This window comes from Mastomys coucha, unplaced genomic scaffold (assembly GCF_008632895.1).
Source record: "Mastomys coucha isolate ucsf_1 unplaced genomic scaffold, UCSF_Mcou_1 pScaffold12, whole genome shotgun sequence".
NCBI classification, from domain to species: Eukaryota; Metazoa; Chordata; class Mammalia; order Rodentia; family Muridae; genus Mastomys; species Mastomys coucha.
In genome coordinates, this window is record NW_022196894.1 from 88,982,422 (window position 1) to 88,998,719 (window position 16,298).

The 16,298-nt window shown below is 46.5% G+C and overlaps 1 protein-coding gene and 1 pseudogene across 3 annotated transcripts in view; one reads left to right on the forward strand and one right to left on the reverse strand.

Annotated features, from left to right (window-relative positions):
* Il10rb (interleukin 10 receptor subunit beta) overlaps positions 1–15,953 on the forward strand; it is a 29,169-nt gene extending 13,216 nt beyond the window's left edge. The window contains exons 4-7 of one of the 3 annotated variants that reach the window (XM_031364383.1): positions 1,224–1,324; positions 6,240–6,387; positions 10,381–10,541; positions 15,031–15,949. In XM_031364383.1, coding sequence (XP_031220243.1) covers positions 1,224–1,324; positions 6,240–6,387; positions 10,381–10,541; positions 15,031–15,276 — 656 coding nt within the window. In that variant the 3' untranslated portion in view covers positions 15,277–15,949. Of the gene's footprint in view, positions 1–1,157; positions 1,325–6,239; positions 6,388–10,380; positions 10,542–15,030 lie in introns of all 3 variants that reach the window. The other 2 variants (XM_031364381.1, XM_031364382.1) reach the window with 2 other exon arrangements.
* LOC116086126 lies at positions 3,347–3,577 on the reverse strand (annotated as a pseudogene).
* Positions 15,954–16,298: the final 345 nt, after the last annotated feature.

Consider the following 16,298-nt stretch of genomic DNA (forward strand, 5'->3'; position numbering starts at 1 on the left):
TCAGAAATCCACCTGCCTCTGCCTCCCAAGTGCTGGGATTAAAGGCGTGCACCACCACTGCCCGGTTAAGCCTTATGTTATGTCCCATGGAGACCAATTCTGTTCCAACGCAGATCAAGGAGTGTGACTCAAGGTCACACGTGTAAAAGTGAGAGAGCAGAGACCCTGACACAGGCCCCTGTGACTTAACAAGAGGTCCGTCAGGAGTGACAATGGTCAGAGAGAACACAGGCCAGGCTTTCTCAGAGTCTTTTATTATTCCTTCTGTGGTTATTTTTGAGCTACTGTGTGCTAGGCATGTTCTTAGCATTGAAGCTACAACAACAAACAAGAATAAAGCCTTGGCCTCATGGAGTGTTGTAGATGCCTAGGAAGACTGCCAGCAATCCAAGAGGCAGCAGATAGTATATGAACAGAATGACTGAGGCTCTCAAGGTGGAAACTCAGCCAAAGAGAGGAATATACTCTTGTCCACAGAGCCACAATATACAGGCTCCCTTGTACATTTGAATGGGCAGAGATCGAAATGGGGTGAAGGGCCTAGCTACATAAGTAAAAGAAAAGTTGTAAAATATATATAGTTCAAGATGATGAATATTTATGAGTGATCCCTACAGATGCAGAACTATCATTTGTAGCTTTAAGGCTAGAAAATGAAAAAGAATTCAAGTCAGTAGAAGTCAGAAAACAAAGAGAATAAAATAAAAAATGTAAAAGCAAACTTAGCTATGTGTGTGTGTGACAAGCATGGTGTCATGCCTATGTGCCATGCCTGTAACAACAATATTGTCAAGACTTAGGCAAGAAAATCGAAAGTTTGAGGCTAACCTGGGCTAGGTACTAGGGTGACCCCTTCCCTAAAAAAAGCCATTTTAACAAACAATACAAAACAATATAGTTGAAATAATCCTAAATATATTAGATATCACTGTGAACATAAATGGATTTAATTTGATTAATAAAGACAAATGATTTTTGGATCTTCTGAAACAAGCAAAAAAATCCAGCCATCTTCCAGAGGCAATGCTGTAAATGGTGTATTAAGAACCAATGTTATCCTTCAGGAGATTGTTGCACATATATATGAAGAATTCGTGTTCCAGTGAAGTGTTTAATATGATTTTTTGGCTGTCATTCCGTTGTGTTCTTATACTTAGCCATTATTGGACCTCCTGAGATGCAGATAGAATCCCTTGCTGACTCTTTCCACATGCGCTTCTCAGCCCCACAAATTGAGAATGAGCCTGAGACGTGGACCATGAAGAACATTTATAACTCATGGGCTTACCGGGTACAATACTGGAAAAACGGTACTAATGAGAAGGTAAGGCTGCCTCTCATGTGCGTTTCAGATGTGGGTACCATGTTCTTTGATCAGTTTGGTAGGGCCATGATAAGAGAGAGGAAAGGACACCCAGGGGCCACAGGGAAGGCGCAGTAGATAAAGTCTTCGCTGTGCAAACCTGAAGGACAGAATTTGGATTCCCCAACACCCAAGTTAAAAGCAAGGATTGCACAACTGTAGTCACCGTGCTGAGAGATAGGGACAGAAGAATCCTGGGAATTCACTGGTCTGCTGGTTTAGTCCATTGGGGAGGTCTAAATTCAGGAAGAGACTCTGTTTCAAACACAAGATGGGCAGTGATAGAGGAAGACACTTATGCCAACCTCTGGCTTGCACACATATTAATGTATGCTCACATCTATGCATGCATACATACACATATTAGTGTGTGCACATATCCATGCATGCATACATACATATATTTAATGTGTGAATACATCCATGTGTGCATATATATGCATGTTGATATATATGCATATATCCATGCAGGCATACATAATATATTAGTGTGTGCACACATTCATGCATGCACATATACACATATTGGTGTGTGCATACATCTATGCATGCACACAGATATGATTGGGCAGAGTCTTGCAAAGTGGCGGCACTTCTTGTCCAGATCTAAAGCCTGCTTTTCTACAAGCCAAACGCTCTGGAAAACACATGGGGCAGACTCTTAGGACAAAGTGCACACAACAGGCTTCCCTCTCCTTGAAAGGAAGTTGCAAAAGAAACGGCATTGTCAGCACTTGGCTAGGGGAAGTTGGAGTCAGCTGCCATGTGACCAGCTGAATGACGGGTTTCCCATGCCATAGCCCCCACATAGCACAGGCCAGTTACTTCATGGCTCTAGCCCCTCCCAACTCCCAAGATGTTTAAGGACAGTTGTTACCCTACCTATCCAATTTTACCCGTGGCTTTCTTCTTTAGGGAGCAATTACTTTAAAAGAGATTTTATTACATTTATTTCTCCATGCTGAGAGGCATGCCATAGTTCTTGAGCTCAGGTCACCAGGCCTTTACAAACCTGAGTCATTTCGCCAGCTCACGGGACAATTCTTTTGAAATTAAAGCTTAGTACCAAAAAGTCTGGCTGAAATAGTTCCTCTGTCACCACGTTGCTCTGATCACGTTGATGACCTCAGCGTCTTTAGGTCCACAGAATGGGCACAAGAACCCACTTAATTCAAGAAACAGGAAGTGCTACAACCCAGTTCGCTAAACTGCTATGGCATTTGCTGACAAAAGCCAAACTTTTCCCATTTTCTGGAACAGTACGAGGCTCTGTTCTCTTTATGAAGATAGATTGTTTGGTCAAACAGTGTTTCTGAGCTAAATACCTAAACTGGCATATATGCTGATAAATTATTTACATTTAATGTTTATCAGTTCCTTCCCATAAGTCTGAGAGAAAGATCACTTGTGTTTATTGTCTTAGGATGATATCATTACACACACACCTACACATACAAGTACACACAAACACACACACACACACACACACACACACACACACGAGAGTGAAACACAAATACCAAGTTAGTTTTTTCACTCCCCCCCCAAAAAAGCCCAACCTTCCACTGAATGGAGCTGTGCCGTATCTATTCCTGCTGCTGTAATGGGTAATTTATGAAATGGGTTCTAGAGGCAGAAGAATCCGAGCTCAAGGCACAGTAGCACGTCCAGTGTCCCATGAAGGCTAGCTCACTTCACTTTTAGGGTAATGGCTGATGCTGCATCCTTTGATGGCCAAGATGAAGGACAAAGAGGATGAACGCGCCTTGGTGGCTCTTTTGGAAGTGTTCATGAGGGCTCTTGCCAGTCACCTCCTGAAGACCCCAACTTAAATATTTCTTTTTTTTTTTACTGTCCATATAATTATTGTTTATTGAGAGAAATTACTACTTAGCCCACATATTCATGTTTCATAGTTCAGGAACACAGGTCAGCAATAAACTTCTATGGAGTGGAATCCAAAGAATTCTTTGCATTCTGAAATCACTTCACACTCTGAAAGACACCAGCCTTTCTCATCTCTTCAAAATCTTTCATGGAATCATAATTTCTGTAGAAATCTGCATATGCCTTCTTTCTTGTCTCAGTCACGCCAAACTTACAGGCAGCTGCAGCTCCCAGAGCCACAGTGAATGCACCAATAATATGAACCCGTAGACGCTTGGCCAGAAGACCACGCATTTGTGGTTTGGGCAACAGTGCACCGGAACTCATGGCAGCCAATGTCCTCTACACCAATGTCCTTCCTGGTCCTCTCAATATTTCTTAAAGATTTAATCTTTTTTACTAATGTATACACATGCATGTGCACACATGTAGAAGTCAGAGGACAGTTGGTAGGAGTTTGTTCTCCTTACCACAACTTGGTCCTCTCTTTTATTATTACCACAGTGGCGTATAAATTTCATCTTAAGACACACATAGCCAGGCAATGGTGGCACATGCCTTTAATCCCAGCACTTGGGAGGCAGAGGCAGGCATATTTCTGAGTTCAAGGCCAGCCTGGTCTTCAGCGTGAATTCCAGAACAGCCAGAGCTATACAGAGAAACCCTGTCGCAAGACACACATATTTAGACCAGGGCATGTAGGATATCTGCCTTGGCCAGAGGTAGCTTTGCTCACAGTCAGGACTCCAGGAAGAACACACCTGAGAGGCAACACAAAATATTCAGTTTTAGAATCACTCATCAGTGCAACACCCCTGCCCTGGAGCCCAAGGACAAGACCCGTTCTCTACACCCCAGGGATTGTCAGGGTCTTCTAATTAAGGATTCCAGTTTTGTAGTTACCGTGGCTGAGTGCCTCTCTCACCAGGCATGACATGCAAAACTCCTGTTATATTTAGCTCCTTATCTAGAATACACACACAGCCCTGGCATTTGGTTACATGTCTGTCCTCAGGCTTCACGTGATGTACGAATGCTAAAAAGTCCACTGGCTTCCTTCATGCCCCACACCATTGAATAATACTGCCTTGTAAAGTGCTAACATCCCTCAAAGGCTGTCAGATCAGTTCCCCAAACTGATAGAATGCAGGGCTTTGGGGAATTCCATTGTCTTGGTGGGGAAAAGAGCATGAAAATAGATCTGCTCAGAAACAAAGGGACAAGAGAGAGAAAGCCCCCAGGAGATTTGAAAGGGATCCTCACCTCACCCACCCATGTTGTGCTTCAGAATCACATTACAAGCTTTTAGAGGCACTGACTAATAGAAGTAAAATCTAGAATGTGGTGTGTGTTTGTTGGTTTGTTTGTTTCTTTTGTCTTTCACTGGTGGTGCTTTGTTTGTCTGCGGGAGTTATGTCTGCCTCTCCCTGGGTTCAATAGATATACTGCAGTTCTTGCCATAGATACTAACAGGCTGTCAACAGGCCCGCCCCAACAAAGGACCAACTATGAAAAAACGAAAGGAGAGCCCAGGCTCCCTTAGTGTGCTCTTTTATTTCCCCTTTATTTTGCTGAGGAACGGTCTGGCTTACTCAGACTCAGAAGCATATCATGAGCTATGATATTCTTGTTTTTGAATTAGTCAAAGCATTAGTCAAGGACTCCAGCCTCCAGGGAAGAATGCTGCCGTGGGATCCCGAAGAGAGCAGAAGCCTGAGTCACAGCCCACTGAGACACTCATGAGGGACCCCAAACAGCAAGGACCACAAGCACACTGTGACCTGCAGGGCAGGGTAGGGATCACACTGAGCCTCGCTGTACATGGCTCCTGTTAATGCATTAAGATTGCTATAATAAGAATTACAAACTAGGTAGCTCCAACACAGAAATGTATTGTCTAACATTTCTGGAGCCTGAGAGTTCAAGATCAACATGTCTTCAGGGCCGTGATCCTGGAGATGTGAGATTCACTCCATACCTTTCCCCCAACTCTTGAAAGCTTGCTGGCAATCATTTGGCTTCCTTTGGCTTCAGAGAGTGCCTTCAGATATTGGTCATTTTCTTGACATGGCTTTTTTCCTGAGGGCATGCTACCTATATGTTCAAATTTTTATTCTTTTAAAAAATACTATCTTTAAAGGTTCCTCTGTGTATGTGTGTGTGTGTCTGTCTCTGTCTCTCTCTGTCTGTCTGTTTCTGTGTGTGTGTGTGTGTGTGTGTGTGTGTGAGTAAAGATATGTAGCACCACGCTCAGCAATAAATTTAAATTTGAAAAGAGCCTACCTCCAAATAAGGTCACATTTCCAGGTGAAAAATACATGCAGTTCAACCTGTTAAGTGATTTTTAGTTTGTTTGCTTTAACTGAATGTATTAGTCAATGAACAACACTGTGGAAACCATTATGAGAGCATGGCCCACTGCCTGTCCAAGGGACCACAACTGGGGAGTACTTATCCCTCAGCCATCTGATGAGCCACTTCTCAATGGTCATGTCTTCAATTTATTTGCATTCGCCTTGGCTAAGCCCCTCCTTTTGAACTTGCTCTTACTAAGAGTCTCTGCCACATGTGCTTTCTGTATCATTAGTAGTGGCCTGACGAGTGTGAATCCTGGCCAGTGTGCCCTGCCACATCCCAAAGGCACTTCACATGTCTGTCTGACAGCAAGGATGTGAATATCTACTAGGAAATCTGCTCCAAGTTTCCTTAGAGGAATCTGTACAGGCGGCAGTTTCACCTAGCCCCAAGGATAGGGAAGCATGATGGTTTAGATGCCACACATACTACAGAATTGAGGCAATGAGATGATTTGCCTCCCTCATGGTTGGTCCTGTCCCATTCCTTGGGATATAACTTGTGTCAGAAGTGGGAAGGAGTACCAGCCAGTGAGTAGCTCTTTCTGATACGTCTGAAGCACGGTTTATAGCACATGGGAAAGGAAAGGATAGAGAGACAGTGTCCTTCACTGCTATGTCTGTCTCCCTTACAGTTTCACGTCATATCTCAGTATGACTCTGAGGTCCTCCGAGACCTGGAGCCGTGGACGACTTACTGCATTCAAGTTCAAGGGTTTCTTCTCAATCAGAACAGAACAGGAGAGTGGAGCAAACCAGTCTGTGAACGGACAAGCAATGATGGTGAGTAGGGATGGGGACAGCCTGTCACTGTCTCCTTGGAGCGCCATAGACCACACTCATGGGCCCTAGACAGGTGGCAGTCAGGTCAGACTGTGCCACAGGTCAGAGATCAGCCTCCTCCTGTCTGCATGGTCTCTAGGCACTGAGTGTTAGTCTGCCCCATGCTGAAGATGCAGGCTATCACCCGTCCAGTGAGCTGTGAGCTTTCTCTATGAATCCACCTTTACTATGCTCCATTGCCCCTCCAGCTCTCTAAAGGAGGTTAATTGGTTCTCACACATGCCCAGCAGAGACAGAGCCTACGACATCTTGTCTTTCCTCCCCTGCATCTCTAGCTTGGGGGACACATAATGACTGGGAAGGGGAGCTTGGAAAACATTAGTGGCCTCAGCTAGTACCATGACGTACTTAGACTCCTTGTAAAACATGGGTCCAAGACACGGTGCCATCTACCAGGGTATTCTCCACACTGTATGTTAACAGAACAGTACTTCAGAGTATGGTCTTATCTATCATAAAGGTCTTATCTATCATGTTTGGCCCTGGATCCTACCCCAAAATACACACACACACAGCTGGCCTTTGCTACTTTGTGGGTGCTTCTCTTTCCCACCCTTACTCCCTCAGTTTCACCCCTAACACTAGAAGGGAGAGAAAGAAGGATGGAGGGGTATCTCTCCCTCTAATTTCTTTCCTTTTGTTTCTTCTTTGACATCGACTACCAACAAACCACACTCAACCCTCCTGAATGGCCACCAACTGCCCATTGAGGGCACTAACATTTATGTATCCTCTAAAAAGTTCCCAGAGTTCCAAATGTCACACAATTGCAGAAATTAGCTGCCCCTGGCAAAACCACACCTCTGCTAGAGCAGGGGGAAAATCACAGTCAGCTGCTGCAGACAGTCCGAAGCAGCCCCACATCCCCACTCCTGGGATTAAAATAAAGACACATTCTTATAATAGTTCTGTGTCGTTTTAAAAAACCAAAAATCACAAAATTGTCACTACACACACACACCACACACACACACACATACACAAACACTGACAAGAAAGAAGAAAGGGGAGAGGAGAGGGAAGAAGAAGGGAGGGGAGAGAAGGAGAGAAGTGGGGTGAGTTAGAGAGGAGAGGAGAGAGGGGGAGGGAAGGGGATTAAAACAAAACAGAGGGCTGGGCAGTGGTAGCACACACCTTTAGTCCCAGCACTTGGGAGGCAGGGGCAGGCAGATTTCTGAGTTCAAGGCCAGCCTAGTCTACAGAGTGAGTTCCAGGAAAGCCAAGGCTACACAGAGAAACCCTGTCTCAAAAAACCAAAAAAAAGAAAGAAAGAAAGGAAGGAAGGAAGGAAGGAAGAAAGAAAACAGAGAGGGGAAAGTATGGAAAAGACATGTCTCTTAGCCTGAGCACTGTCTCTGCACACATACACTGTGACTCCCACTAGGTGAGGGTATATGGCCCAACACTTGTTGTAGCCAAATTATCAACAAGAATCTCAGTAATCCAAGAGCACACAAGGTGGGACACCAGCAGAGCCACTCACCAGTGAAATCTGATGTGAGGGATACAGTTTGATCTAAAGGAAAACTACTTCCTGGTACTACCTGGTGTGGTGACTCAGGCCCAGTGTGGTGGCTCAAATCTTGTGTGGTGGCTCAGGCCCGATGTGGTGGCTCAGGCCTGGTGTGGTGGCTCAGGCCCAGTGTGGTGACTCAGGCCCAGTGTGGTGGCTCAGGCCCAGTGTGGTGGCTCAGGCCCAGTGTGGTGGCTCAGGCCCAGTGTGGTGGACCAGGCCTGGTGTGGTGGCCCAGACCTGGTGTGGTGGCCCAGACCTGGTGTGGTGGCCTAGGCCTGGTATGGTAGCTCAAACCTGTAATTTCAATACTTAGGAAGCTGAGGCAGAAGAATCACCATGGGGCCAGGTTGTACTGTGTTGTGAGCTGCTGGCCAACCTAGGCCACAGAACATCACTCTGTCTCCTGACATAATCCAAACATTTTTATTTTAAAAAGAGAAATAGAAACCTATTCGGCAAACTCCCATTTTTCAGGTTTTTTTTTTAAATGTCATTTAAATACTATAGAAGGTTTTTAGTGTGAACATCCTAGGGACCCAGAAAAGAAAGGCCCCAATGTTCCTTCCTGCCCAAAGCCGCTTAGCTAGTGAAGGACAGAGGCAGAACTGAGTACAAGGTAGCGTAACACCAGGTCACATCTTAAACTCCCTGCCTACAGACCAATTCCAAAGGTAGCTGTGTAGTTCCACTCTTCAGAAAGCAGTCTCTTCCCCATTCCCTCTGTACTCATCCTGAGAAGTAACAAAAATGTCCCCATTAGCCAGGTGCGTCCTTACTTACAATGCCAGGAAAACAATTGGTTTTGTCCCACCACCCAGACCTGAGAGATCCCAGCAACCCTGGCTCACCCTGCCACACTGGAGGATGGCTAAGAGCCTGAGGCAGAGGGTGAGGTAGGTTGGTCAGGAGATTGGTGTGTGTGGAAATGCCAATACAGGGAGACATGAGAGGGAAGGAGGAAGGTGGAAGATGAGACAGTTTTTTCCCAGCCTCTCACCCATAGAGATGTTCCATCTATCCATCAATCTATGCATCCATCTGTCTATTCATCCATCCATCAGTCTATCTATCCATCCATCCATAAGTCTGTCCACCCATCTATCCATCTGTCTATCCATCCATTTATCCATCTATTATCCATCTGTCCATCCATCAGTCTATCCATCCATCAGTCTATCCATCCATTTATCTATCCATGAACATTGTGAACAGGCGCTGTGAGATGTTTACTCAAATAGCAGCAGAGCCTATTGTCAATAGAAAATCAGGACCAACACACAGGCCAGGGTTCTCTGTTCTGCTGTGTCTAAATGACAGCTGGTATTCTTGGCACAAACAGTCCTTTTCAGATGACTTTTTCTTACCAGGCAGGGTTTCTCCTCTCGTCCCCACTAGGTGCCATCTGTCCTTGCTCAAGAAGGTGGTGCTGGTTGTTGCTTGGGTGGAGGGAGTGGCCAGGTCAGCTAGAGAAGGGACTAGCCTGAGTGAGGAAGCTGGGATCATGGCTGACCAAGGTGACCTCCTAGATGCTCCCACATAAGCCAAGCAGGATTGGTTAAAGCTGAAATTTTATCCAGTGCCTACTGACCACAGATGGAAGGAGCTGAACTCCACTTGTGTAGAGGAATGTCTGAGAGGGAGAAAGTCAAAAGGGAGGGAGCCAGAGCAAACAGAGGCAATGGAGTCAAAAATGACCAAACTGAGTTCATACCATTACCATTCACCACCTGGCTCTGTCAACAGCGTTTATCAAAACCCACCAATCTCCTCTAGAGACATCCTTCCTGTTGTCCTCACAAATGTGAACACACACAGACGTTGAGGAAGACACTGCTGGGTTGCAGTGCCATGAGTATGTGCCAGATGGGAAGAGAAGGACTCAGGAGGGAAGACTTTTCTAGAAAAGCTCACTGCAGGTACTCAGAGGCAAGTCGAGTGTTAGTAAGAGCACACGCGCTCTGTAGGCTCTGGTCAGAAATTCCAGGAAGAATGGGTGGCTCCAGGGACAAGGAGTTAGTGATGCTCACTTGGGCCACTCGGCCAGAGGATTTGTGTGTGCTCCTTGGGGGAAAGCCGCTTTTGCTTCTCAGTACCCAACATGGTGCCTGGCTTCCCTCAGGCCTTATCTGTGTGTCAAAGCATCCAGTGTCCAGAACAGGCAGGCTTCTGGCCACTCTACAAACAGGTAAAGCAGACCGGGATGCTGCTTGTCACCCCCTATCACCAACACTGTCAAGAGGTTCCAGGAAAGAGGTAAAACTCATCAAAAAGATCCCCCAGCCAACGGCCATACCTCTGGGCCAGTGTGGCCAGATGGGCCTGGTGGGAGGTATTGTGTTGGATCACAATGGGTGTGTGATCCCTGTGACTCAACCCTGTGTGTGCCCCAAGAGTCTAACCTGCCCCGTTGTCCCCAGCAGAAACAACCCCTTCCTGGATTGTAGCCATCATCCTCATAGTCTCCGTCTTGGTGGTCTTCCTCTGCCTCCTTGGCTGCTTTGGTGTGCTGTGGTTCATTTATAAGAAGACCAAGTACACCTTCCATTCCGGGACATCTCTTCCCCAGCACCTGAAGGAGGTAGGCAGGGTGGAAGGAGAAGAGACTTCACTAAGGGGAAGGTTGTCCAGCACGGGGCAACATGTTCTCCGAGAACATGATACGTGTCTGTGGACTGGCCCGTTCCCAAATGCCAAGCAAGCAAAGGTTTGTTCCAGAACTCTCCACCCCAGACCTGGGTAGTACCTTCTTCACTGCCCAGAGTATCAACTCCTTGGGTTCATAGGTAATGGTTCTGGTGGGAAGAGAGGGAGTAGAATTCGGTGTGGCGAGGGGAGAGAACACTCCACACAGAGCACTCACTGGTGAAGGGAGAAGTGAGGGGGGAGAGGTGTGGTGTGATTTCAGTTTGGGAATGTCACCGTGATTGACATTCCTGGGTATGTCTCATGGATGCCTGGGGAGCTGTTTTCTGAAAGTTTTGAGGGAAGAGAGGATGTGGATGACTGAAGACTAATGATTTATTTACACACTAAGAACCTGACCACGTGCACAGGCCAAGCCCAGCCTGTGGAGGAAGGGCTTGCTCGCTCAATAGGATCCCCCACAAACTGTGCCCTCCTCCCTGTGAAACAATGTTGACCTTGCCTTCCTACATCCGGTCATGAGGATGTGTCTCCTGAAGTAGACACAGTATGAACAGAGGCAGAAAGGATACAGTGGGGTGGGGGAAACTGTACCATCCCTGTGCACATCCTCTGACCTCATGTAAGGACAGGACAGGCCTGGCAGCCCCACAGTGATGTCACTCTGTGTCATAACACTAACTCTCTAAAGAAAAACTGTTTTATTCAAGATGGGGCAGGGAAATCTGCAAGTTCAGGGTATATGTCCTAGCAGATGAGGGTTGGGGGGTGAGGGGAGTGATAGTTTTAAGTATACTCAGGGAAGTGAGGGTAACAGATATTTAAGGGTAAACTGAGAAGAACAGCAGTTCTTTTGATGCAATAATCCTTGGCTGAAAGTAGCAACCTTTGATACTGGCTCAGTACTGAAAAGAATAATCACAGCGGCTTGGGTGGATGTCCTTGCTGAAGTGCCCTCTATGCAGTTGTGGTCTCGTGAAGGTTTTGCCGCAGCACCCGTCACAGGGCAGATTGTGCATGAAGACCTCCCTTCGTGGCCTCTCAGCTCTGCTGTTTTGACATAAGTGCTCTTCCTGGTGACCACCTCTGTGCTCACCTAATCTCCCTCCGTCAAAGACCCAGTCTTTGCCAGGTCCCCTTAGGCTGCACCGAGCTGCTGCAGATGGTCCAGCCTGAGCTCACAACTCTATGTTCTGCTTTGCGAATGTCCTCATGCAATTGACTGTGAAGTTCACCAGGTGTTTTTCCCGACACACACTCTACAGACCACGCATCAGGTTTAATTAGCATGCAGTCATTGAGCCATCGCCAGCCTGAAGGTCGGGCTGCTCCACACACGTGCTGCAGGGCCCGTTCTGTTCTGTGTTCCTCCTGTGTCAGCACCTTTTGCCTCTCCCACAATGTGCTGTATTCCCACAAGAGGAGGCTGATATCTGAGCACCCAGGAAAATGTGCCCAGCAGAGCACTTCCTTCTCAGTGTGATATGGATGATCCATCATTTGCCTTCTCTGGTGTACCTTCTCCATGAGACTCCTCAAACTTGGCTGATACGCTAGGTCTCCAGTTCTTCCTAGATAAGATTCCCCAACTCAGTGTGGTTTTTTCTTCTTTCTTCCTTCCTTCCTTTCTTTCTTTCTTTCTTTCTTTCTTTCTTTCTTTCTTTCTTTCTTTCTTTTGTATTTTTTATTGGATATTTTATGCATTTACATTTCAAATGTTATCCCCTTTCCTGGTTTCCCCTCCAGAAACCCCCTTATCCCATCCCCCTCCCCTTGCTCCTATGAGGGTGCTCCATGCACACCCAACCACCCACTCCCACCTTCCCGCTCTAGCATACCCTACACTGGGGAATTGAGCCTTCACAAGACCAAGGGCCTCTCCTCTCATTGATGCCCAACAAGGCCATCCTCTGCTGCATATGTGCCTGGAGCCATGGGTCCCTCCATGTGTACTCTTTGGTTGGTGGTTTAGTCACTGGGAGCTCTGGGAGGTCTGGTTGGTTGATATTGTTGCTCTTCCTATGGGGTCCCAAACCCCTTCAGCTCCTTCAGTCCTTTCTCTTACTCTTCCATTGGGGACCCTGTGCTCAGTCCAGTGGTTGGCTGTGAGCATCCATCTTTGCGCAGTTTTAAGGATGCCATGTGCACGACCAGTCCCTTCATGGACTGTGACAGCCTTAGTTCACACACCAACAATTGAAGTGAACGCCCATGGAGAAGGACACGGGTCTTATGCTATGAATGTTGCTCCCAGAGAGGAACCCCGCTATGAACAATTTCAGCTGCCAGAATTCCTAGAAGCTGGGGATATGATGAAGGGACATAGGTAATACAAGACAGCACCTACCACAGCTAGGAAGTGTGACATAGGACCGAAGAGTTTCAGAGCAGAAAGAATATCTGGACAGCAGTGCAGACAAGCTCTGCAGCACCAAGGAGCGGAGGATCTCTGAGGGTAAGCTGGTGTGAAGCAAGAACAAAGAGCTGCAGGCCCAAAGCTCTAGGTGGGCTGAGATCCCACCTCTGAGGCCAGCGGACCTCACATAGATATGGGGGTGGCGGGGTGTGGAGAAGCACTATCAGGTGAAGAGAAAGGATGCCGCAGAGCAAACTAACATTCCCCACACCACCACACCCCAGTCCGACTTAAGATACAGGCAGGGTAAATAACAATTTGGCACATTCAAGTGCAGGGAGACTGAACTGCAGAAGGTGGATGGAGCTCTCCATTATATCGCGCGGCTGAGCCGGCACCTGTTTCAGGGTTGCAGGATTTTTTGAAACACAGGACATCCAAAATACCATCATTTCAATATTAGACCAATATGTTTTTGAGTTATTAAGATATTTTACATTTTCTCATACAAAATCTTCATGTCCATTTCACACTCTCAAGTCACATCTATTTCACACTCACAAGACTCCCCCAGCCACATGTCGAGTGACTAGTAGCCACATGTGGCTTGTGGCTACTGTACCAGACATTACTGGGGTTAAAGGTCAAAATGAAATGCCACAGAGGATGCCAGTGAACTTAGCCCAAGAGACATGAGAGTTATCACAACACATCCCTCCATGGCCTGTGTACCCCCACACACATGCTCCCTCACCCCTTCATATCTCTCCATGGCCTGTGTACCTCCTCCCCTCCCCTCTCTCCCCCAACCCTGCTCTCTCACCCCCTCACATCCCTTTACTCCTGCTTCGGAGAGAAAATGGTGCCAGGAGTATGCCTCAGCCTCAAGATCAGGCTAAGAGCCATCTTGGTTTTCAGGAAGAAGTATTAGAGAGTGACAGGTTCTGCAGAGAAGTTTGCCCCAGCCCTTTTAGTTGTGGTAAAAATGCAGGCAGCATGGCATCCACACCTTAGTCACATTTCAGAATGCAGCTCAGTGGCACCAAGCATCCCCAGAGCCTGATCCACTTGCATAGCAGAGACTCACCCTGCTAAACACTCCCTGGTGCTCCATCCTGGCAGCCACATTTCTACATCTACCTTTGTAAAGCTGATCGTTCTAGATCCCTCATAGTAGTACACACACACACACACACACACACACACTTGTTATCTGCCTGTCTTTCTTTGTTTTTTTTTTTTTAAGATAGGGTCTTATGTAGCCCAGGCTAGCCTCAAACTCACAATATAGGCAGGGACAACTTTGAACTTCTGACACTCCTGCTTCCACCTCCCAAATGGTAGGATTACGGTTGTGTATCAACAAGCCCAGTTTTCTGCTGTGCTGGGGTAGTTCCTGCTATGCAGTCACTGTACTAACTGGGCAATTCCTTTTTTCTGTTTGGTAACTAGCATGTTTCATTTAGCATAATGTCTTCAACACTCTTGCACGTTGTAGAATGTGTAATTAGTATGTGTGTGTGTGTGTTTGTGTATGTATGCACATGTGCATGTGATGTGTGCGTCTGTGACAATGCTCCCAATGCCACTGTGTGTGTATATGGGGGAGAGGCTAAAGGACACAGTTCAGGAGTTAATCCTCTAGCATGGATCCCGGGATCACTCAGGCGATTCGGATTGGATATGAGTGGGAAGCATCAATCCCTGCTGAGCCATTGTGTCTTCTATTTTTTTTTCAAAGCAGACTAATATTCTACTGAAGTGTCTGCACTTTTGTGTGTCCATCCCTGGATGGCACTTGCTGTTTGTTCTGCTATCTGGCCGCCATTGGCTCTAGTAGCCATGACTTGTGAGTCTCTTCCTCCACCTGCTTTCATTTCCCTTGAGAATATACCTACCATATACCTAGGAGCCATCATAGTGTTACTGTTGCGTTTCAAAGTTGCAGTTTTCTATCCCTAAGGTTTTGCATAAAATCCTTGTCAGCCCCCCCAAAAAAGGAAGAAGGTGGGAGGGGTAGGGGTGGGCAGGTTGGCACTTAAGTAACGGTCTTTTCATTCTCCTGCAGTTTCTGGGCCACCCTCATCACAGCACGCTTCTACTGTTCTCCTTCCCTCCCCCGGACGAGGCCGAAGTGTTCGACAAACTAAGCAGCATCACCGAAGATTCTAAAGGCAGCAAGCAGAGTCCCGAAGACAACGGTGCCTCAGAACTCCCATCTGAGCCAGGGCCTGAGGAGCTGGAGTCCAAGGATGAAGCCTCCTCACCTCCACACGATGACCCCACACTGCTCACATCTACCTCAGCACTGTGACCAGAAGACCACTTGAGAAAACTCCAAATCTGGAACTTTATGATGCTGGGCTGGTACACACAACCAAAGAGCCAGGTTTTAAAGACTCCATTTGGGAATTTGCTGCTTTATAAAGACTAATAATTTAGGGGCTGAGGGTGCAGCTGAGTGGATAGATCTCTTACTTAGTACACATGAAGTCCTAACTTCGGTCCCCAACACCATAGAAACTAGGGATGGGGGTTCCTGCCTATAAATCCAGCACTTAAGAGGTAGAGGCAGGAGGATCAAGGTCATCTTGAACTATACAGGGAGTTCAAGGCCAACCTGGACTAGAGACTCTGAGAAAGAAACTTTAATAATTAGTTTTTATAACCACTGAATGTAATCTGAGCCCTTTGTACTCACTAAAACAAGGACCATGTTTAAATTGTGACAAACAAAAATATTTTAAATAGGGGAACTAAGTGGAAACACTATAAAATTGAAAGAATGTCTATTGACCACCCGCATCTCAAAAGCAGTCAGCCCCATGCTGGACAATTGATTTGGATTCCCAAGGATCAAAGACATTTCCTTCCTTACCTTTGTGTTCTGTAAAATATTAGTGTTCTGTATATATTCTATATTTGTATATTTGTGTTAGCCAACTTCCTGCTGTTGTAACAAAATTCCTGGCATAAACAGTTTAAAAGGAACAAAGGAGTTTTTTTTTTTGGATTTTGTTTTTATTTTTTATTTTGTAATGTAGCATCACAGCTTCATAGGTGCCTGTTCATGGTTTCTTCGCCCCTGTATTTGGCTCTGCGCTGGCACTTTACGTCATAATGGTGGCACATTTCACCACGATGGGATGTGTGCGGGGACTCTGTTCACCTCTTGGCAGCCAGGAAAAGAAAGGTGGGGAGGGTCATGGTCTCCAGATCCCTCCTTAAGGGCACTCTTCTGTGACCTATGACCTAGCTTACCTCTGCTGGGCTTTAGTTCTTAGGCCGCACTGCCTCCCAACAGCACACAGCTACAGCTAGTCACCATTGTCCATA